The sequence below is a fragment of the Odocoileus virginianus genome, chromosome 6 (assembly GCF_023699985.2).
Source record: "Odocoileus virginianus isolate 20LAN1187 ecotype Illinois chromosome 6, Ovbor_1.2, whole genome shotgun sequence".
Classification (NCBI taxonomy): domain Eukaryota; kingdom Metazoa; phylum Chordata; class Mammalia; order Artiodactyla; family Cervidae; genus Odocoileus; species Odocoileus virginianus.
The window spans coordinates 71,802,423-71,818,705 of record NC_069679.1 but is presented as its reverse complement, the minus strand read 5'-3'; the positions used below and the strand labels follow the sequence as shown (position 1 = coordinate 71,818,705).

The 16,283-nt window shown below is 56.2% G+C and overlaps 1 protein-coding gene across 8 annotated transcripts in view; it reads right to left on the bottom strand.

The window, feature by feature from the left end:
- Nucleotides 1-15,666, bottom strand: part of PAPLN (papilin, proteoglycan like sulfated glycoprotein) — a 37,268-nt gene extending 21,602 nt beyond the window's left edge. For 2 of the 8 annotated variants that reach the window (XM_070469588.1, XM_070469589.1), the window contains exons 1-12: nucleotides 15,511-15,662; nucleotides 12,736-12,800; nucleotides 6,960-7,075; nucleotides 5,750-5,810; nucleotides 5,395-5,497; nucleotides 3,396-3,526; nucleotides 2,486-2,609; nucleotides 1,953-2,033; nucleotides 1,692-1,864; nucleotides 1,461-1,584; nucleotides 871-997; nucleotides 432-497 (exon numbers count right to left, since the gene is read on the bottom strand). In XM_070469588.1, the coding sequence (XP_070325689.1) occupies nucleotides 432-497; nucleotides 871-997; nucleotides 1,461-1,584; nucleotides 1,692-1,864; nucleotides 1,953-2,033; nucleotides 2,486-2,609; nucleotides 3,396-3,526; nucleotides 5,395-5,497; nucleotides 5,750-5,810; nucleotides 6,960-7,075; nucleotides 12,736-12,800; nucleotides 15,511-15,658 (1,319 nt within the window). In that variant the 5' untranslated portion in view covers nucleotides 15,659-15,662. Of the gene's footprint in view, nucleotides 1-431; nucleotides 498-870; nucleotides 998-1,460; nucleotides 1,585-1,691; nucleotides 1,865-1,952; nucleotides 2,034-2,485; nucleotides 2,610-3,395; nucleotides 3,527-5,394; nucleotides 5,498-5,749; nucleotides 5,811-6,959; nucleotides 7,076-12,735; nucleotides 12,801-13,652; nucleotides 13,994-14,482 lie in introns of those variants that run through there. The other 6 variants (XM_070469596.1, XM_070469591.1, XM_070469594.1 and 3 more) reach the window with 6 other exon arrangements.
- Between the last annotated feature and the right edge of the window lie 617 nt (nucleotides 15,667-16,283).

The window sequence follows — 16,283 nt, the reverse complement described above, 5'->3', positions numbered from 1 at the left end:
CCTCTGAGCATCGGGCTGTCCAGGTGAGGGGCAGAGAGCCCTGCTCAAAGGCCCAGGTTCAACCCTGCTCACCCATTCCCACCACTGTGCCGGGTCCCTATAAACACAGAGCCTGGCTGCTTCTCTCCCAGGGCTCCCGTCCTCACATGGACCCCTTTCTGCTTCTCACCGGGTCACCATCACCTCAGCCAGACTCCACTCCCTCCAGGTCTAATCTTAGCTGAGGGGGGCATCTCCCCGAGGGGCCATGCTCACCCACGTGTGCAGTGGCCCTTCCTGGCCCTGGGCCCCAGGACCTGGACGATAGGGCCACCTCCACCACACATGCAAAGCCAAGCCTACCACCACCCCAAGAGACCAGCTGCCTGCCACCAAGGCCACCGGGTGGAAGACGGCACAGCCCTGCAGGGAGCCGGTGGCCCGAGGATTACCTGCTCCTGCACACACGCTGGGCCCCGGCAAGGTGCCACGCTCTGGGCCAGTGCAGGTAAGAGGTCCTTCGTGCACAAACAAAGGCATCACCGATGCCCTCAGGCCCCTGGGCCCGCCCGAGCCCTGGTCCACTCCTTGGCATCCGCCAAGTCCCTGCCAGCTCACACCAATGGGGCCTCTGGTACCCATTCCCCCCCTGCCCCCCCCCCCGTCATTAGCCTGGACATTCTGGGCACTGTGTGGGCTCACGAGGGTGGACAGAACCACCCAGGGTCTCAGGCTCAGGCCTCCCACTGCCTCCTCCCCACGCCAGCTGCAGCTGTCAGGAGCCCCCCAGCCTCCTCCTTTTCCCAACACCTAAAGCAGCTAAAGGTCTCCACTCCCTTCCCACAGAAGAGCTTGGGCCCTGCCTGGGCCGAGGGGCTGGCAGGGCCTCACCGCTTGGTGTGCGGGCAGGGCTGCGGGCTGCAGGAGCGGTGGTCAGCCGGCCGCGGCTGGGGCTGGCACAGGTGCTCGGGGTAGACCTCGTCGTCCATGGTGCAGAACACCCAGCGGGTCTGCTGACCTGCAGAGGCCCGGCCACGGCGGGCAGCCGATCAGCCCACATTCTCCCAGAGCCTTCTCTGGGCCAGATGCCCTTCTGGACACATCCCGAGTGTCACCTTGATCGAGCCTCAGTGACCCCCCTGGGTAGGTGGCCATCTCTGAGGCTCAGAGAGCTCTATCTGTGGGTGATGGAGCCCCTCTCTGACACTTGGTCACTGGCTCCAGGCCCACCCTCTGCCGCCAAAGGAATACCGTGTCCTAGGAGATGCCACTGCCTCCAGGAAGTCCTCTGGTTCGCTTAGCTAAAGTGGGGGCCCTTCGTCGAGTCCCCCCACTCCTGGGTTTCCCCAAGGTGGCCCCCCGTGACATGTAGATGCTGCAACTACTTGTCCACCTCCCACCCACGGCTGGAGTGCCTGCAGGAGAGTGCCGAGCCCTGCACACAGCCACGCGTCCCCCCACCCCCAGGCCGCTGCCCTCACCTCCACCACATTCAGCGCTGCAGTCGCCCCACGAGCTGTGGCCCCAGCTGAAGCCGGGCTGGGGGGCGCCCAAGGGCAGGTGGTACTCAAAGCGCACGCCCGGGTTGGGCTCCTGGCTGATGAGCTGTGCAGGAGGGTCCCCATTGAGGCCGGACGCCAGGTGGCTGCCCCTGCTCACCCCGAGGCCCTCCTGCCAGCCTCTCGGGGGCCAGGTGCTCGCCTCCCCCTCACCTCAATGACCAGGGGCTCCGAGGTGGGGCCGCGGGCGTGGAGCCGCTCGGGGGCCAGGTCCCCTTCCGCTCCCCGCTCGTAGTGCAGGAGGGTGCTGGCCACGGGCAGGGCGCGGGCGTCCTCTATGGTCCAGTGCCCATTGAGGTAGTATTCGCCACGGATGCTCTTCACCGCTGCGCCGGGGGAGCGCCCCAGTCAGCTGCCAGGGCAGGACCCACCTCCTGGCCACGGCCCCACCCCGTACCCCTAAACTGTCCTCACCCAGGAAATTCCTGCTGGCAGCCGCCTCCTCGATGCGGATGCTGGTGGCCCCCACGGGGACGATGAGGATTTGGTTGTAGCCTGGGGGGCAGAGACACTCTGGGACCACCAGCCACCGGGAAGAGTTGGCCCTGAGGCTGCCCAGCGCCCGGCCGCACAGGTGGGGCCGCCAAGTAGGACACAGCAGGGCCGGGGGCTTGGGAAAGAATGTTTCGGAAGGAGGAAACAGCTGCACAGAGGGTGGATGGGAGCACCCGAAATGATGGGAGGGGAGGGGAGGGGACAGATGGGGACGATTGGGGGAGGGGGAGGACACGCCCAGGCATCACTGGAGAAGTGGGCAGAGATCCTAGTGTGAGCCCACAGGCTCCTGGACAAGGGTTTGGTCTCCACCCTGAGGCGGGACCTCAGGCCTTTCATGACCTGAGCACCAGATCACATCTTCTCAGGGCCACGCCAGAGAACAAGACACCAGGAAGGGGCAGGCGACAGACCCCGGTCTGAACCGTCTGCAGACCGCATGAGGACCCCACCTCTGCTGAGGTCATTGGCCTCAAAGACGCCCGTGACAGGGTAGCAGGTTGTGCCGTCACCCCCACATCGCAGACACTTGTCCTCCTGCTTCGAGGAGTCCAGGTGGTGGTCACAGCCGACGACCTGCCAGGCGGAGATGAGAGGAGACGCGAGAGACCCGGTGGAGTCACGGTCACACCCAGACTGGAACCCTGGCTGCCGCGGAAACCATTCACTAGTCTCAGGGGCCGAGTAAGCCCTGAACCTGGCCGGTAGCTGATCATCCACTCTCCTGCCTACACGGCACCCGCGTCCCCTTCTCCAGCAACAGCATCTCATTTTCCTTCGGGAGCCACCTCTCTCCCACAGCGTTTGGACACAGCTTCCGGGCAGCAGCATTGGGCCGCTCAGCAGATTGTACACTGTGCTCAAGGCGTTCGGGGGAGCCCCAGGTGAGGACAAGCCAGAGGCAACCCCAGGTCGCTGGAACTCCGGGGAACAGCGCCCCCTGCCCCAGGGGGTGGCCAGGCTGGGACGACTGAAGCCTGGGGCTGCTGGGCCATCTTCACACCTCACCAGAGGAACTTGCCCAACCCTCAGCGGACCCAGAGGAGGAGAAAGCCAAGGGAGAAGGGATTTTCCAGAGCATCAGCCAGGCCCCCGCAGCCAGCCAGCCCCTCCCTCAACAGCTTTTTTTCCCCTCAAGTCACTTTTAGTTGGGCTTCTCTAACTTGCCACCCAGAAGGTTCCTCTTATTGTTGGATTTTCAAAGGGCAAAGGTAAGAGGGCCTCAGGACATCAGTGATGCAAGGCACCTTAGAAGCTAGTCTTGAGAAGGCATCACGGTCAGGAGAGCCTCTGGTTGGGGGGCAGGTGGACAGCCTGCAATGAGCCCCAAACCAGCTGGTGGGGGTGGCGGGGACAACTCACCCGGCAGCTGCCATCCACACAGATGTCCCGTTTGCCAGGTTCACAGGGTGTCCCGTCTACAACGGCCTCCTTGTGCTTGTAGTAGAAGTTCTCCCCCTTGGGGATGCAGTTCAGCTCACATTTGTTGGGGGCTGCGGTAAGCAAGAGGGGAAAGGTGAGAGGCTGAGCGAGGTTCGAGGCCTGTGCAAGCAACAGCGAAGTATGGGCAGGGGCTAGAAACAGACACATACGTGTGTGCGCGCACACACACACAGGGAGAGGAAGTCCTACACCATCACACCCCCAGTGGCTCAAAATCCCACCACCATCACAGGGGGAAAGGATCTTCTCCATGAAACAGATATATCTCTGGGAATCAAGTCAAGGGAAAATCCTAGAATAAGGAAAAAGCTAGACACTTGAAGTGGTCTATCTCAGCATTACTATTTATAATAGCCTAAGTGTCAGCTACTCTTTTTCTTTAATTACTATCACTAGATTATTACACCTGTGGATTGTGCTATTAAAAACTGTGATTATGAAGACTAGCCAGTAATGTGGTGAAATGTGTATAACAGAATGCAAAGTGATACCATGTAACAATCACAAATACATAAACAGAGGGAGAAAGTAATGTGAAAGGGGATAGAAAGAAATGCTAGCAGCGATCCTATGAAAGAGGTGGGTTAAGGTAATTTTCTTGTTTTTTTATATTTATCTATTTGAATAATGCTAACAGGATTGTAATCACCTCCACCACAAAGAAGGCATTCCTCAGCAACCCTTTTTAAACTTTCCTCTGTTCTAATTTTTCTGTCATATTTTGTTGTTGTTCAGTTGCTAAGTTGTGTCCAACTCTGTGACACCACAGACTGCAACACTCCAGGCTTCCCAGTCCTTCACCATCTCCTGGAGTTTGCCCAAACTCATGTCCATTGAGTTGGTGATGCCATCCAACCATTTGGTCCTCTGTCGCCCCCTTCTCCTGCCCTCAGTCTTTCCCAGCATCAGTCTTTTCCAATGAGTCGGTTCTTAGCAAATTATTTTCAACATACCCTCACCTTAGGATCCAGCAGGAGCAATGAATGCAAACTACTCCACTGGGGCCTCCACCGCTAGGCAAGACCCCTCCCCAAGCCCACAGCACATAAAATATTCACCGATTTGGAATCCAGAGAGTGCCAGAGAGTTTCCAGGAGTCATCTACAGTGAGCAGTGAAAACTCATACTGGGAAGGATTATCCTACAGCACATCTGACTCATCGAAAGAGTTTTATTACACCATGTTAGTGATTTTTGTTTTTGTTTTTCTTGAACTGTATCACTCTAAAAATTAATGACCTACACCCTCCTCAAAGTTACCCAGAGCATGGCCTCCAGCCCCAGAGATTCTGAGTAAATGAGCTCTTGCCACACACCAAGCCCGGGGGCAGCCCAGCCTGCAGTTTGCCCAAACTTGGGCACAGGTCTCAACCCCCGCCCCGAGATTCCTGCCAGTGAGGAAGGCTTCAGCGAGCAGGCCAAGCAAAAGGCCGCTCAAAACTGCACAGAACTGGCCAATGCTTGGCCTGAAACATTGTATACCCAGGGGGAAAGGATGGAAAAACCTCAAAATGGTCACCAGTGTTATGCCCTGCTGGGAGTACTGGAGGTTTTTTTAAAAATATATTTGACAAGCATCTAGAATATGGTGAGGGCTTCCCAGACGGCTCAGCAGTAAAGAATGCGCCTGCCATGCGGGAGATGCAAGAGACACGGGTTGGATCCCTGAGTCGGGGAAGATTCCCTGAAGTAGGAAATGGCAGTCCACTCCAGCATTCTTGCCTCCAAAGTTTCATGGGCAGAGCAGTCCATGGGGTCTCAAAGAATCGGACAGGACTGAACGATTGAGCACCATAATATGGTAGTGGGAATTGTGAAATGCAAAGTCAATGTAGCAAAGAGATTCCCCAAAGAAGGGGCCCACCGCAGGACAACGCAGGGTGGGGCAGCAGGGGCACCCAAGGGACCGCGCACTTACCCCCGTAATAGGGCAGCCACTTGTAGCGCCGCCCCTGGAACTCGTGGCTGTCGAACTCCGCGCACTGCTCCGCCCTGAAGTCACGGGCGCCCTCGGGGCAGCTCTGTGGGGAGGAGGGGGCTTGTGGGTCCACCATTGGGGTCCACCGTCCCCCTGCCGCAGCTTCGGGGAGGCGGGGGCCAGCCCCCCTCCAGGGGCCTTGGGCTAACGAGGCGAAGGTATCATTTCAGGCGGCGGGGTGAGGAAGCAGCTGCCGTGCACCCACGTGCGGGGGTAGGGGGCTTCCCAAGGCCACTATGTCAGCTGAGGAGGGAGTCCGGGAAGCTGTCCTCCACCCCCAGAGGCTATACCTTACCTCCGTGCGGCAAGAGCGGTGGCTTCGGGTGGGACCCACGCAGCTGGAGCCGCCATCTCTCCTGCAGGGCGAGAGCACTGGGAAAAGCCGAAGCCCCACGACCCAGCACCAGCCCCCTCCTGGGGCCCTCCCACAGATCCCCCCGACCCCCAGTTTCCGCGGGCACTGCTGGGCCAGAGGGGTGGCAGTGAGGCGGGAGCTCACAAACCCCCTTGCTGCTGCTAAGTGGCTTCAGTCGTGTCCGACTCTGTGCGACCCCAGAGTCGGCAGCCCACTAGGCTCCCCCGTCCCTGGGATTCTCCAGGCAAGAACACTGGAGTGGGTTGCCATTTCCTTCTCCAATGCATGAAAGGGAAAAGTGAAAGTGAAGTCGCTCAGTCGCGTCTGACTCTTAGTGACCCCATGGGACTGCAGCCCACCAGGCTCCTCCGTCCATGGGATTCTCCAGGCAAGAGTACTGGAGTGTGGTGCCATTGCCTTCTCTGCACAAACCCCCTTAGGCAGGTATAATGAGCCCTGTGTTGGGACCTGGGAGAAGCCCCACCCAGAAGGCTAACTAGCCTAAAGCTTGGCTAACTTGGGGCCACTCTGCCTCTTAAAGCATATTCCCAGAGAAGACTCAAATTCTGTCCTTGGAGATACAATAAGATGCAATATATACCCACTTGGTAAGGTTATTCTGCCATTTAAGGGGAGTAAATGTGGATAAGACACTTAGAACAGTATCTTCTCTCTGCCTCTTCGGGCAAAGTTTTCAGGAACCGTTAACTCCGACAGGCAGAGCATCATCACCCCTTCTTTTGCGCCCTATGGTACTCATCAGAGTGCAGGGCACACAGCAGGAGCTTAATAAGTCACTTAGAGTGAGAAACATCTATACTCGACAAAGGGGCTGACGGCAGAGAAACCGCACACGTTAGGAATTTTTGAAGATTATTCGTTAATTCAACAAGAATTCATTACACCTGCCGTCACTGCCAGAGAAGCTAGAGACTCAGGGGTGGATGAAGCAGGAATGGCACCAGCTCCCTGAAATAAGACTGTCGTTGCAATCAGAGTTTCAATATGCGGAAATGACTCGATTTCAAGTTCTCCACTAATGTTGCTCCCAGAACAAATCTGTCGTGTGGTAGGTTTTGCCCTTGTGGCCTTGGCACTGGCCCAGGACACCCAGCCCTTTTAACAAGCTGGCCCATCCCCGCCTTCCTACCTCTGGGTGTAGCAGGGGCGCTCCCGGAAGCTGACGCCCCCTCCACAGGTCCGGCTGCAGGGGCTCCAGTTACCCCAGGAGCCCCAGGTGTCACTCTGCCGCCTCACCTGGGGAGCCTAGAGGAGGACACGCTCAGCAGTGGGACTCAGCACTCAGAGCCCCCACAAGAGTGCTCTGGGCTGCCCTGACACCCCGGCCTTGGAGCATCGCCCTCCCCTACAAGGAGCCTGAGACGGTGTCTTGTAGAGCCGAGCCTTCAGGAGTGCAGCTCCCCCAGGCACCCCAACATCCTCATTTGTGGAACAAGCCAGCTTTCACCATAAGGAGCTGGGAGCCAACCCAGCCTTCCAATCCATCAGTGCCACCTCCCCCAGCAGCCCCTATGTGCCCAGTACAATGGGCAAGCCGCGGGCAGAGAGCTCTCCCCTGATCGTGTCTGACCATGACATCCCCTGGCTGGGCAGTCTGATCTGAGAACCAAGATGTCTACAAGCATGCCCTTGAATGAAAGCCCCCGGACCAGCAGAGCATGCCCTCCCAGGAGGAGATATAAAAGCGCAGGAGGAACAGCGTGTCATCACGTAGAACGGGTTCCACATGTGCGGGAATGGCGTCCACCCGCAGCGCCATGTTTTTGTAACTCTGGCCTAGTTAGAACTTAATCTAATCGTGTGCACATATGTGTTAAGATGGGGTGGTGATTTCTTCCTGCCAAGCTGTGGCAGGGTCCCCCAGGAATTCCCCAGTATCCATCCTCCCCTTCTCCCATTAAGAGAACTCTTGACTCCTAGCTGGATAGCTGGCTGCCCTCCCACCCAAGTTCATTTCCCAGGTTTCCTGCAGCCAACCACAGCTATGTCACTAAATTCTTGTCAGTGAGATGTACATGAAAGATGCTGGGTAACAGCCTTCCTTGTGGCTCAGCTGGTAAAGAATCCGCCCGCAATGCAGGAGACCTGGGTTTGATCCCTGGGTTGGGAAGATTCCCCTGGAGAAGGGAAAGGCTACTCACTCCAGTATTCTGGCCTGGAGAATTCCATGCATTGTATATACAGTCCATGGGGTCGCAAAGAGTCGGACACGACTGAGCAAGATTTCCTTTCCTAGCAGTCTCCAGTACAGGCATATTTCAGAGATACTGTAGGCTTGGTTCCACCAGAATAGATCAAATATCGTGATAAAGCAGATCATACAGCTTTGGGGATTTCCCAGTACATGTGAAAGTTGTTTGTACTATACTAGAATCTATTAAGTGTGTGATGGCATTAAAAATAATGTTATGTACCTCAATTAAAAAGTACTTTATTGCTAAACAAATGCTAGCTATCACCCAAACTTTCAGCAAGTCATAATCTTTTTGCAGTGGTAACATCAGAGATCATTAATCAAACATCACCATAACAAACATAATGATTGAAAAGTTTAAATATTTTGAGAATTTAAAAAATGTGACAAAGTGAGTAAATGCTGTTGGAAAAATGACATTGATAGACTTTCTCAACATAGCAATTTGTTTAAAAAAAAGCAGTAGGTGCAAAGCATAATAAAACAGTGTGCCTGTAATCTCCTTAAGAGATAGCTTGCGTGTTCATTTGTCCTTTTTCTTAGTCCTCCTATACTCCTTCCTGCTGGTTGGAAATCAGATGGATTTGGAGCAGCTGGAATTGAAGCAGCCTTCGAAACTATGTGGTAATTTAGGAACAGAAGTTTCAAACACTGAAGCAAAGGTACAAGAATCCTGGAGCACTTGGTGAGACAGAACATCCCTAGATTTCTGACCATGCGTGTTTATGAGAGAGAGGAATCGGGTCTTTTTTTGTTGAAGGACTGTCATTTGGGACTCTAACAGGAAAATAATCCTAATGGATACAGGTTCCCGCCAGAAGGATCTAGTACCCTGCAGCTGACTTCAGAAGTCCACATGCTACACATATATTCTCTCATTTACTCCACAGAACAACCTGACCGTCCCGGTGCATGGAAGAGAGATGCAGAAAGAGAGGGAGCCTCCAGGGACAAGTGGACACAAAGGCAGGCTGGCTGCACTCCAGGCCTCTGCTCTTGTACCAGGTTCCCACCAACCTCACCTGGGGAACCAAGGAGGACACTGGATGAGGCCTGAGGATGGACGGGTGTTAGACTTGCTTTCTTGCTGGGAGGCAAAACGTGGATTGGAAATATGCCCTGTTTGTTTGAAGGGGACTTTATTTTAGGGCATCACAACATAATAATCTCTAGAGGAAAAAATCCCTGCCATTTTCCCTAGAAAGAACTCAGGTTCTCATGCGGAAAAGCAAACTGTTCCTCACATAGTGAGCCTCCCGCCACGACCCAGGATCTCAGGTGAGAATGGAGGTTTGCACACACGCAGACTACGCCCAGCGCTCTTCTAGCGCCCCGGTGCCAAACATCTAGTTATCCTTGGTTTATAATAAAACCATGAACCCTGAATCAGAACAACTCATACACGTTTGCTGAACCACATACAAAACCAAGAAGGAAGGGCCAACCAGATCAAAGTCTGAGCTTTCACTCTTCCAATCATTTACCCTTCACTTCTAAGTGGGCCAGATCTCCGAGCTTCTAAAAACCGGGATATAAAAGTGTTCTGTGAAATTTAAACTGAAATTTACTTGATCAGTTCCTATTTTAAAGGGGAAGGTATTGAGTGTCGGGGGTAGAGGGTGACTTTCCAGGGATGATAAGAACCTCCCCCCAGACTTATTGCTGTAAAAAGTGAAAGTGTTGGTCGCTCAGTCCTGTCCGACTCAGCACGACCCCGTGGACTGTAGCCTGCCAGGCTCCTCTGTCCATGGGATTCTCCAGACAAGAATACTGGAATGGAAAGCCATTCCATTTTCCAGGGAATCCTCCCAACCCAGGGATCAAACCCAAGTCTCATGCGTTGGAGGCAGATTCTTTACCATCTGAGCCAAGAGAGAAGACTCATCACTACAACATAAGAATTCTGGAAGCGGTCCATGGGAACTGCCGCTTTCTTATCCTGCCGGCCTCGTCCTAGCTACTAACTACCTCTGACCAAGGCCTGCTTGGATGGCAGGCTCACTCCTGAAGCAGGAGACCTGAGTCCCCCCATCCACCCTTCTTTGCCCCCGGGTTGGGCCCGCGGGTGTGCACAGGCAACAAGGGGCGCCCTGCCATCCAGAGCGGTCAGGACAGAGAGAGGCAGGCATCCGAGAGCCAGGCCCGGTCCTGTAGTCTGTCTGGCAAAGGGAAGCGCATTCAGCCAGGAGCAGCACAGACACATCGCGTTTCTCTGTAATTACCTGAACCATGAGCGGCATGATGGTGTGAAGCCAGAATAAGCTGGTCCGGTCCACCCTCACTTGGGCCTGTCCTCACCTGCCTCCTGCCGCCCTCCACGCCCCACCAGCTCCTCCTCCAACCCCCACCTGGGCAACTCAGGAGCCCCCCTTCCTGCCGCACTGTTCCCGGGGGATCACCTGCCCAACGTGCTGGGGTGGGAGTGGAAACAGAGCGGAGGCAAGGAGAATGGAAGACCCCTGTGAAGCCTCCCCTGACCACCCTGGGGTAGGGGCAGCGAGAGGCGTGATGTGTCAGTCCTTCTTAACTGACTATTCATTCTGCTCCAGCTGATCCTGGTCAGCACTGAGAATGATCCCGTGAAGGCTTGGGGATGGTGGAGAGGGGGTTCCGCCACAGCTAGAATCAGCCTGGGTCTTGGGGGGGGGTCCTGCCCCCAGTTACAACCAGCCTGGGCTATGGAGGGGAGGTGGGTCTCACCCCCAGCTACAAACAGCCTGGGCTACAGGGAGGAGGGCATCCCACCCCCAGTTACGACCAGGTTGGGCTATGGGGGAGTAGGTATTTCACCGGCTAGAACCAGCCTGGGCCATGGGGCAGTCCCACCCCCAGCTAGAACCAGTCTGGGCCACACCCTCCCCCAGACAGTGCAGCGGGTAAGGAGGGGTCCCAGCCCCACGGACCCAGGTGTTTCTAAGGGAGAAAGCACCTAACAGGCCCCAGGTTACTTCGGATCCCTCATTTCACCTGCATGCAACCTGTGCGTGGGCGTCATTACTCTCCAATTTAAAGGAATCTAAGATCTGATGATTGCTAAGCGTCACACAGCTGCTGGAGGTGGTTCTGAGTTTCATCCTGGTGTCCTGACACTCACCATGCCCCCCTCGCCCCCTGAACCGAGACCTCAGTGCAGCCAGGCCCGAGGAGGAAGCCTGTGGCGAGGACCTCAGGGTGTGGCTGAGGAAACAAGGACCCCGGCATAGCAGAGGTGACCTGGGGCCGCCAGAAGGTGGTGAAGGGGACATGACGAAGGGGGCTCTAGCCCACTCTCTGCTCTGACTGAGGCCCACGCCAAACCCACTGCCCACTGCCCACTGCTGACTCCCACCCCTGCCTGCCCCCTGGTTGGAGGAGGACTTCTCAGTCTTCACTCACATTTCCACAGAGATGGCATCACCCTGCCCTCTCCCCAAGCAGTGAACAGTGTGGGTCCTTTCTCAGGGGTCCTCCTGCGGGGCTCAGGAGGCAGGGCTGTGAGTCTTCCCCCATGGAGCCCTCTCTAGGGGCGGACGGAATCTGTGCCCTCCATCCTGTCAACGCAGGAGAAGCCGAGCAGGAGCAGCTCCAGGAACAAGCCCAGCTCAGCACACGGTCCCCTCCCCCAAGGTGGGGCCTGCGATCTAGAAGATCCCCTGTACCTCCTTGGACCAGGTAGGTTCTCCAGGGAGCCTTGTCCCTCAGGCCCCTGGTAATGAAACAGTTACTGTGATCACCAGCTGCCTTCCTGTATCCACTCTGAATTTCCACTAATGCGGTAGCTGCTAACCACATGAGGCTGTTTAAATTCATGTTCATTAAAATCAAATAAGGGCTTCCCTGGTGGTCCAGTGGTTAAGGATCTGCCTGCCCAACACAGGGGACATTGTCTCGCTCCCTGGTCTGGGAAGATTCCATATGCCACAACTAAGCCCGAGTGCCACAGCTTCGGAAGCCTGTGCGCCCTGGAGCCCGCGCTCAGCAATGCGAGAAGCCAACGCAATGAGAAGCTCACGCATCGCAAGTAGAGAGCAGCACGCACGTAGCAACAGGCTCAGCCCAGTTAAAAATAATTTTAAAAATCAAATAAGATTCAGTTCCTCCATTGTACTGACCACATGTCACGTGCTCAGTAACCACATGAACCCAGTGGCTCTTTTTTTGGACAGCACAGATGCAGAGCATTTCCATCATCTCAGAAGGTTCTATTGAACAGCCCTGCTCTAGATGCTCCAGGGGCATCTAGATGCCCCAGTGGCAGTGGAGAAGGGGCCTGGCAGACCAAATCTCTAGGTCCAAACAGCCCCCACTGAGAGGCAGCAGAGTTTGGTCAATAGGCAAGTGGCAGACGTCTGGTGGGATGGCCATTTGGCCTTGCTCCTTAGCTGGTGCCAGCAAGGACCCCTCTTCCTTCCACCGTGATAGACCACCCCTCTGGACCTCCGCAGCATTAGAAGCACGCCCAGAACCTTCTGAAGGAGGGGTGGAGCTGCTGGGAAGTTGCCAATTCTGAGAACTGTTCCCTAAAGCCCAACGGGAAGTTCTGGGCACCAGAGGTTGCAAGGTCCCACCCGTCTTTGAAGGCGCTCAGGCCGAGGGTTCTCTTCCCGCCCCACCATCCAGACAGTGGCCTTCTCTTGGGGACGGCGCCGCGGCCACTGGCTCCAGCCATAGGGGGCTCCGACCCGCGACGACCCTCGGCAGGGTTGGGGGCGGGAGGAAGGGTCGCACTCACCGAGGACCCGGGCGCTGGGGCCAGCAGCAGGGGCAGCAGCAGCAGCAGCCGCATCTCGGTCTGGCCTGCGGGAGAGGCGGGGATTGGAGCGGGCGGGGCGGGAGGAGGCGCCGCCCCACCCATCCGAGCCCCGCGCTCCCCGCCGGCTCCCGGGCCAGCGCGGAGGTGGCGGCCCGTCCTCTCCCATTGGTGACCCGCACACCCGCAGAGGGACTGGAGGGGACGCTGTGGGTCGCAGTGGAGGGACTTATACAGTGAGGGAGGGCAGGCCCGTCTACAACTGGCTTCTAAAAGTTCAAGAGTAACCTGTTTCAGGGTTTCAGAGGGAAGAAAGAGCAATTCAAGAGCAGTGGTTAAAAGACAGGAGTTCAGAATCAAAGCATTCAGACTCACTGTTTTCATTTAGCAAGAGATCCTTTTTTAAAAGCCATTACATCACTTGTTTAAAAACTCGTAAAGACTTTTTAAAAAGTCTCTGCAGGTACTTTAAAAACTTAGCTTAAAAGCTTTGAATATGTTGATTGTATCTTACTTTAAACCCAAGGCAGCATTTCTCTGCTCCGGAGAAGCTCCACAAGCAGGCTCCCTACGCCCGTGGGTGGGGGTGGGTGTGTGTACAAAATGCCTGTGTGATTTGGCGTGTGCGAGTGCAGTCTGGTGCGTGTGCGCAGTATGTGTGCAGGTGTGTACATGTCACCGTGCTAGAAAATGACATCCTCAATGTGCCCCTTTCAGTACCAAACATTAAGCAAGTACTGACTTGTATGCTTAAGTTTTAAAATCTGTAACTCCACCATGGTTCTCTTTAATTTTCCTTAAGCATAAAATGACTTCAGTTTACAAGAATAAAATAGAGCGTACTAAGCCAAGTTCAGCCAAATATAACCTGGCACATCTATACTGCGTTAATTTAGTACCAAGAGTGATTCATGTAGGCATCATTTTCACTGCAAACCAGGGGTTCCCGGGGCTGGCGGTGTGAGGGGTGGAGGCCCCGCCTGGGCTCTGCGACCCCTCGTGGAAGAGCCGCGCGCACGAGGGGAAGCCGGGGTGCCTGGGAAGCCGCGTGCTAGGGCTAACGACGAAGATGCTGCTTATCTGAAGTAGAGACTGCCTTCGCCGGGCGGGGACGAACGCAGCTAAAGGAGAGACAGCAGGGAGAACAGCAGAAAAGAACTTAAGGAATTGCTACTGGGAGCGGCGGACGTGCGCCGAGTGGTCTGAGGCCTCGCACCGGACGTCGGGTCCCCGCGCGCCCTTCCCGGTCTCCACGCGAGGATGTCCCCTGCGCCCGCCTCGCGGGGGAACGGGCCCGCTGCAGCCCCCGAGGCGGAGAGGGGCGGCACCCGGCTCGGGCGCTCCAGGCCCACAGCCGCGGCAGCACCAGGGAAGGGGGCGCGCGGTCTCCGGGACTCTGAGCTCCGGAACGGCACCCGACGGAGGGAAGCGCAGAGGGGGCCGGAGGGTTGGCGTGGGCCGCCCGGGGTTGCGTCTGTTTCAGCCCGGCGCTCTGCCCTCTGAGGCTTCCTTTTCGCTCACGATGTCCCCTATCCCGGCGCGAGGGCCGCGGCGCGGAGCGGGCTCCGCCCCAGCGACGAGCCGGAGGCAGGTCTCCTCCCAGGACCCCCACTTCCTCCGACACTGCTCTCCCCGGCAGCCGGGTTGGGGGTGGGGGGCGGGCAAATTCCTGCAGCAGCCTGGAGGTGAGCCGCCCCGGGCCCACGGGTCCTGTTCCTCCGCCTCCTACCTGTCTCCAGGAGCCTCTAGCGCGCGGGACCGGCGGGGCCGCTCCGTCGGTGCCCGCCCAGCCCCAGTCTGGGAGGTAGGCCCGGTCGCCTGGAACGCCGGCGGAGGCTAGGCTTTCTCTCTTCGCCGCTGGCGGGCTTCCTCCCCGCCCATCTCCCCCTCATCCAGCTCTGCTGTCATCCATCCCCGGTGACCTGCGATGCCCAGGGCCTCCGTCCTTCGGGTCTGTGCCGAGGGTTTGCCCTTCATATTTGCTGCTGGCACCAGTCCCATTTCCTCTGTACCCGAGTCTTCCCGGTGTGTGCCATCCTTCCTCCGCACCCGCCTTACAACACAACCCTGTGTGCAGCCGCCTGTCTTCTCCCCCTGAATTCTATGCATCCTCACGACCATTTCCCACTGCCTACAATGCCCTCGGGAAACCCCCTCTGACCAGGCAAACTCCTACTCATCCAAGATCTGCCCAACACCATCCTCTCTAGAAGCCTCCCAACACCACCCCAGGCAGCTGGTGGCCCCTGCTTCCTCAATCTCCACCTCTGTCTGCTGCAGTTCTCTGGTGCAATGCAACACCCTGCCCGGCTCGGAGTCTCCCGGTCAGCTCTGAGGTCCCTGACGGTAGAGCCTGCGTCCCTGTCACCTGTGTTCACAGCACTCGTTGGGATCAAGTAGGAGCTAATTTTCCTTCCTACTTGTCTTTCTTTTTCTTAACCAAGGCACTCTGTCTTGTCTGTCATTTCTGTCTTGGAAACTGGAAATCATCTATCCTCAGAAAACTAGCCCTGATCCTGGGACATGTCAGAGGTGGGGTGATCACGAGGCTGGCTCCTTTTCCCTCATCCTCTTCTGCCTGCAGCCCCTTTCCTAACCCAGCTGTTGGGCATTTCCCCTCCTGGCCTTCTGAGGAGCAGGGAGCTTACCCCCTCTTCAGACCTGCAGCTCCGGCAACTCATCTCCTTGGACCATCACGGATGCTCAGACAAAATGCTTAGTAAAACCTAAGCATGTGAAATTTGGCCCATTACTTACCTATCCTGAAGAGAGGAGATGCAGCCGCTGTGCAGCTGGGGCCCCCTGGGGACGTGTGTGAATTCTTACACAAAGATAAAGCTTGGCAGAGAAAAGGAAGTGGGATTACCCCAAACCTCTCTAGAAAAGGAAAAATCGTTTCTCCCATTCAAAAAGCCCCACTCCCTGCCTGCCTCAGCCAGGAATTTTCTGAGCTTGGTCAAAGGTCCCTGTTAAGAGGGAGGCAGCTGCTTCTCTTCCTGTGGGGGGTGGGCGGCCAAAGCACCTTCCTGAGCTGTTTATGCGTTTCCTCTCTGATCCCTTCTGCTCAGAGGCCCAGGTTTCTTACCCCACACCTCAGCTGCAAATGAGACCCAGAGGCTGGACAGGCAGGTCCCTGGACCCACCAGCCGGGCTCTAGCCGTTCCTGGTTAGGGCAGGCACTTGCCTTTAAGGCTTGAGTCCCACCACCTGAGGGACTTGGTGACCACAGGGCCCAGCACACACAGTCCTTTTTTTTTTTTTTTAAGAGAGCTTGGTTTTATTTATTTATTTATTTTTAACATTTATTTTTATTCATTTGACTGCATAGAGTCTTACTTGTGGCATGTGGGATCTAGTTCCCTGACCAGGGATCGAACCCAGCCCCCCTGCATCAGGAGCGCAGAGTCTTAGCCACTGGACCACCAGGGAATTCCCAACACACAGTCCTTGTTCAATAAAAAGAACGGTATGCACAAAAATGTGGTGGTTTAGAAAGAAGATTTTTTTTCCAGGAAAAAAGTGTAAGGCCT